This window comes from Marmota marmota, unplaced genomic scaffold (genome assembly GCF_001458135.2).
Source record: "Marmota marmota marmota unplaced genomic scaffold, marMar, whole genome shotgun sequence".
NCBI lineage: Eukaryota > Metazoa > Chordata > Mammalia > Rodentia > Sciuridae > Marmota > Marmota marmota.
The window spans coordinates 14,518,910-14,525,545 of NW_025999999.1; the positions used below are offsets into that span (position 1 = coordinate 14,518,910).

A 6,636-nucleotide genomic window follows, 5' to 3' on the forward strand; every position below is an offset into this window, starting at 1 on the left:
GGCTGGCTTTGAACTTGCAGTCCTCCTGCCTCAGCCTCCCGAGTTGCTGGGATTACAGGTGTGCAAAACTGTACTCAGCTTATTTTTTTTTTTTAATGCAGTGATAGCATTTTTGACTTACAGTGATGTTTATTATGTTAAGTCACATAGTAGTTAGATTGTACCATTCTCTCTATATTTAAAGTACACCATTTTTGTTGAACTTATGAATATCACATTTTTTAAATAAATGTCAATGATGATTTCCCTTTGTAAAAAATACTTTTTGTTCCTTGAAAATGAAGTCATCTTTTATAATTTATTATGACTAAGAAAAATTGGTGGTGTTTCATTTGTAAGTTATTCATAAAGGAGGCTTACAAATGTATCAAATTTTATTAAATTTCCTTTATGTAAAGGAGATATAGATATGTTGGTATATGTATTATATAAATTACATTGGCTAAATCATAATTTACAAACTCAGCATGTGAATATATGTGTGAAGAACTCTTTAAGGTAAAGTTCTTAAAGAGCAGTTGATAGCTACGTAGTGATTCTTCTTCTAAAATTTTTAGATCAATCAAATGGCAACAGCACCAGATTCTCAGAGACTAAAACTATTAAGAGAAGTAGCTGGTACTAGAGTATATGATGAACGAAAAGAAGAAAGCATCTCCTTAATGAAAGAAACTGGTAAAATAAATGTGATACCGCTTTATTTCTTTTTGTTGCAGATTATTTTGTCATTGTGTTGTTACAGTTAAAAAGTTATGTCTGTTCTCAAAACATGTTGTGTGATAATTTGCCTATATACTGAATGGAGACAAAATTAGTTTGAGACAGTTTAAAGTTTTAAGATTTTCAGTAATTCATTAATTTTGAATAAGGAAGCATCAGGATTAGAACTGTAGGGCCTTTGTAAGTCAACTACTTTGACTCTTCCTTCCTTGCTGTTGATAGTGAGGACAACAAATTTGAATGCATTCTCCCCTCCCAAATACTGGAGTACCATTGGCATTAGGTTTTAAATTGTTCAGGAATAAATAAATGTAGAACTTTGAGCTTGAAATCTTCATTATTATAGTACATATATTATGAAACCCTCTTTTGCTTTTCAAGTGCTGTGTTATATTGTGTCTTAGAGTTTGACAATCCTGGGTTCAAAATCCTATAATTAACTTACATTATGACTTTAAACTTGATCTCTCTGGTCCAAATCTTCCCCATCTATAAAATTTGTTTTGTAGATCATGGTGGCAAGTAGAAGAACGGGTAGTTCTATGACTGGAATATAGTATGTACTCAATATATAGTAGCTACAGATAATGCTCTTAATGAAAAATGAGAATTAGTAACACCAGTGATGTTAGGTTTTTTTTGTTTTTCATTTTTAATGTTATGGGACAGTATGTTGACTTTAAAATAAAGCTTCAATGGAGGAATGGAGGCCCTTATTATATTGTGATATAAAAATCCGCTGTTACATTGTGCAAATTTGGTTTCTGCCTTTCATAAAAACATCTTAATTGCCATTTTAGTATCTTAGATTTCAAAGAAACAATGTTATAGTTCTTAAGAATAAATTCATGGTGTATTTGAGAAGTGATATTATATAACATTTTTATTTAATGCCCTTACTTTCTCCCCATTTTTTTTTTTTTTTTAAAGAGGGCAAACGGGAAAAAATCAATGAGTTGTTAAAATACATTGAAGAAAGATTACATACTTTAGAGGAAGAAAAGGAAGAACTAGCTCAATATCAGAAGTGGGATAAAATGAGACGAGCCTTGGAATATACCATTTACAATCAGGAACTTAATGAGACTCGGGCTAAACTTGATGAGGTAAAATATTTATCTTTGGTAGTCAAATGATTTTATTTATTTTTATGAATATGTTAAACTCAACCTGTATTTATACTTTTCAGTGATTTTAATAGAAACTTTAAAATATTAGAAACTTCTTAATGAATTAATCAGTTATCAATTTTTCTTTTGTTGTGATTTAGTTTACTATAAGGAAAATGCCTAGACCCGTATTGTCTTTACTGGAGTTGTATCTGATTTCAGGAAAACCAGATAAGAGATAAGCTAACTTTAAAGCTTGTAAACTTTTTATTTGCATTTTAGAATGTATTTTGCAAATTTGTATTGCTGATTTTTTTTTTTTTTTTTACAAAAATGTTTTAGGTAATTCCTTGCGTTTTCTACTTGAAGAAAAATATTAAAAATTTTTTTGTAAAAATATTGAAGTGAATGGTTACTTTAAATTTATTTTAGTAGATACTGAAAATTTTACTAGAAGTTATAAAATTTTAGATAAGTATGAGTTGGAAGTGGTGACTTTTTTGCTTTTTTCCAGCTTTCTGCTAAGCGAGAAACTAGTGGAGAAAAATCAAGACAATTACGAGATGCCCAGCAAGATGCAAGAGATAAAATGGAGGTAAGATTATGGACAAGGTTTAGATATATATATTTTTTAATTTATTTATTTATTTATTTTTTGCAGTACTTGAACTTGAACCCAGGGGTATTCTACCACTGAGCTACATTTCAGTCCTTTTTGTTTCTTATTTTGAGACAAGTTATTAAGTTGTTCATACTGGCCTCAGATTTATAACCCTCCATTTCAGCCTCCCAAGTAGTTGGGTTTACAAGTATGTGCTACTATGCCTGGTTACTTAGATTTTTTTTTAACCACAAAAATTCTTTTGTACAAGAACTGTGGAATGGTAACCATAAGGGGAAGTCACAGGGATTGAGAATTGGAAAGACAGGGTGATACTAAAAGCATAAGTGAAAGAAAAAGAATGGATAGAATTAATGGCGTTATAGTTCTGCTGTTGTACTTCTGATTGCCTAACTCATTTGTTTGATACTTTTTGGATAGGATATTGAGCGTCAAGTTAGAGAGTTGAAAACAAAAATTTCAGCTATGAAAGAAGAAAAAGAACAGCTCAGTGCTGAAAGACAAGAGCAGATCAAGCAGAGGACTAAACTGGAGCTTAAAGCTAAGGATTTACAAGATGAATTAGCTGGCAATAGTGAACAAAGGGTAAGTCAAAATGCTAAAAATGAAAGACATGAATGTTCAGGTTAGTAAGAATTGTAGAAGATAGTTCTGTGATGGGATTATATCCTTGAATGTTTTATAAAAGATTTGCCACATTATCGAGTAGCATATTATAAGTACTATCTTTGTTTTTTTTTTTTTTTTTATTTCAAAAAATTAGTCTTATGTTCCAGGATTGGTTTTCTCATGAGCCCCCCCCCCCAAAAAAAAAAAAAACATTTTATGCTAGATTTATAAAAGTTAAGCAAAAATTTTTAAACAAATTACATTTATACTTATCTTGCTTTATTTACAGAAACGTTTATTAAAAGAGAGGCAGAAATTGCTTGAAAAGATAGAAGAAAAGCAGAAAGAACTGGCAGAAACAGAACCTAAATTCAACAGCGTAAAAGAAAAAGAAGAGCGAGGAATTGCTAGGTTTGGAAATTTTTAGCTGCACTTAATTTTGTACCTAGTTTCTGTGTAAAATATACATTGCTATGGGTTAAGAGGGGATTGGCACAGTAATTAAGAGCAAAAGTTAACTGTTCTCCTGAAAGTAATAATAGCTAATGTTAAACAACTCCTTTGGGTCAAGTGTTATTGTACATACTGCCTACATTATTTCTACTTAAAAGTGGTGTAACTGACTTTAATTATACTTTAAATTTAGTGAACTTTGGGCTTTGAAAGATTTAATAACTTATTCAAGATGACATAACTAAATGTTAGGCTTTTTAAAACAAGCATTTTTTTTTTTTTAATCCAAATTGCATTGTTTTCATTCTGCATCATCTTTTTTCACTTAATGTTGTTTTACTTTTGGTATCTGTCTATAAATTGGACTTGGTAGCATTTGTTAATGTCACATGATTTAGTGTCTAATGTTTTTACACATTCATTTTAGTGAGTTGGCTATTTATATCCTTTGTTCATTTTTCTTTTTTTTTTGTAGGAATGTTTTCTGTAATCTGGACACTGATATTCAATATGTTAAAAATGTTTTCTCTTTTAGAGTATCTTTATTACAGTAGAGTCGAAGATGTTTATGTAGCTAAATGTAATTGTGCTTTTTTTTTTTTTTTTTTTTAAAGTTTCTAAAATGGCACTATAATTCTCTAGATTAACTGACTAACCCAGACCTGGAATGAATACTGAGTGCCTGAAATTCTTAGAGTATGGGCTATTTACCTAACTAGAATTGTTATTTCAAAGTTATGTTAATATAACTAGCTAGTCCAAGGCACTTTATTATATAGTAATTGCTTTTTACACTTAATTTCTTTTTTAATGTAATTTTAAAAAATGGATCATTGTTTCTGAGTATGCTTGATGTTATAGATTATAATTAAACTTGGTTATTTCCTATTCTCATTTTTCAACTTATTCTCATATCTTGTGTAGATTGGCTCAAGCCACCCAGGAAAGAACGGATCTTTATGCAAAGCAGGGTCGAGGGAGCCAATTTACATCAAAAGAAGAAAGGGATAAGTGGATTAAAAAGGAACTCAAGTCTTTAGATCAGGCTATTAATGATAAGAAAAGACAAATTGCGGCTATCCATAAGGATTTGGAAGACACTGAGGCAAACAAAGAAAAAAATCTGGAGCAGTATAATGTAAGAACTTTCGTAATGGCTTTGAGAAGACCTCAATGGCTTCAAAAGACATAAACATACAGTTTTATCTACTTGGTTTTATTTTTAGACAACTTTGTTTACTATTAAAATACATAAAATATACTTATTTAGAAATTGGTCAGTACAGTTTAATATATATGTAGCAGAATTTCCCCTCCTCCTTTCTTTCCTTTTAATTGAACCCAGGGGCACTTTGCCATTGACATCCCTAGCCCTTTTTAAAATTTTTTATTTAATGAAGATCTCATTAAGTTGCTGAGGCTCAGAATTTGTGGTCTTCCTGTCTCAGCCTCCCAAGTTGCTGGGATTAAAGGCGTAAGCTGCCATACCTGGCTTTTTTTTTTTTTAAGGATATTTTGTTCATGTCATACCTATTCATGGGGATTAGGTATGTTTAAAGTATGTTTTTATAGATTGATAGCGTATGTCTAATCTACCCTTGATTTTAACATGAAAAAGTCTAAAACAACTTGAGTAACTTGAAGTTTTTTCCATTTTTTAAATTCTAATAATTTTCTGCCATAACTTGTTATTTTTTGGTTAAAACAGTGGTATTTTACAGGCATTTTCAAAATGAACTTAGCATTATTTACTATGTATATTTAGCTCCTCCCTTTCTTAAAAATAGAAGTAGAAGATAGAATATTTCCAGAGTAAGGAAGATGTCATGTTATTTTAAATGAGAAATTGGGGGTAAATGCTTTCTTAAGTGATATGCATAGCTTTGTGCAGGTGTGTAGAAGTTGATGGGATTGATGAGAAAGGAGTATGTAAGACAGTATAGGGTGAGAAGGGGTGGTACAATCTGCACCAGTTGGTTTATTAGTTAGTTTATCAAAAAAGCTCACTAAAAGTATAAAATTTTAAAATATGTGTATGTATATGGATATATGTTTGTAATACACCCACATATATTTATCTTTTTTTGGGGGGTGGGGGGCTTACTGGGGATTGAACTTAAGGACACTCAACCACTGAGCCACATCCCCAGCCCTATTTTGTATTTTATTTAGAGACAGGGTCTCACTGAGTTGCTTAGTGCCTCGCTTTTGCTGAGGCTGGCTTTGAATTCTTGATCCTCCTGCCTCAGCCTCCTGAGCTGCTGGGATTACAGGCGTGTGCCACTGCGCCTGGCACATATATCTTAAGCAGTTTATTTTAAGCAGATCAGTGTCCATTAATGTACCAGTCTTTTGATAAAAGGCCCAAGAATGTTTCTTCTGAATCTGACTGACTGGAATTAATTTCCAGGAGATTTTCTCATATGACCACACATGTAAGCATATTTTCTGTTAAAGTTGAATGATGACCGGGTCCAGGATTCCATCTAGGATCATATGTTTGATTTAGTTGTCATTTCCCTCTACCTGCTCTAAACCAGTTCAGTTCCTCAATCTTCCCTTGATTTTTTAAATTTTTTATTTTTTTGGTTAACTTGACATTTATGTTAAATTCAGTTTTTAGTGACTTGCCTTGAATGTGTCCAAAACCTGTCACATTTAAAAAAACAAACAACTTTTTTCTTTGTACTCACTCACATAATTACACAGCCAAAACAAAAGTAACTACAAGTGATTCTAGGAATGAACAATGTAATGGTTGGGAAAAGTGACAAGAAGTAATACATTGTAGCTCAATGGCTTTGCAAGTCTTATGTGTTCTTGTGGGCTTTAGTCAGAATACTTTATAAAGAAAATAGAAAACACTGTTTAAGCTAGGTAATCGTTTATGTGGAAATTAGTGTGGTTTCAATTGTTATAGCCACACATACTTTACTGAAACAAAACGAATTCTGTCTTGATTTTATGGAACCACCAACATTAGCAGATCCCATTTTTTTTTTTAATTTTTATTGTTGGTTGTTCAAAACATTACATAGTTCTTGATATATCATATTTCACACTTTGATTCAAGTGGGTTATGAACTCCCATTTTTACCCCGTATACAGATTGCAGAATCACAT

General features: G+C 31.4%; 1 protein-coding gene across 1 annotated transcript in view; it reads left to right on the forward strand.

Annotated features, from left to right (window-relative positions):
* The window catches only part of Smc3 (structural maintenance of chromosomes 3), a 32,627-nt gene that overhangs the window by 11,224 nt on the left and 14,767 nt on the right, over positions 1–6,636 (forward strand). The window contains exons 8-13 of the mRNA XM_015494783.2: positions 558–675; positions 1,651–1,826; positions 2,344–2,424; positions 2,872–3,036; positions 3,350–3,471; positions 4,438–4,651. Of these exons, the coding sequence (XP_015350269.1) occupies positions 558–675; positions 1,651–1,826; positions 2,344–2,424; positions 2,872–3,036; positions 3,350–3,471; positions 4,438–4,651 (876 nt within the window). The remainder of the gene's footprint in view (positions 1–557; positions 676–1,650; positions 1,827–2,343; positions 2,425–2,871; positions 3,037–3,349; positions 3,472–4,437; positions 4,652–6,636) is intronic.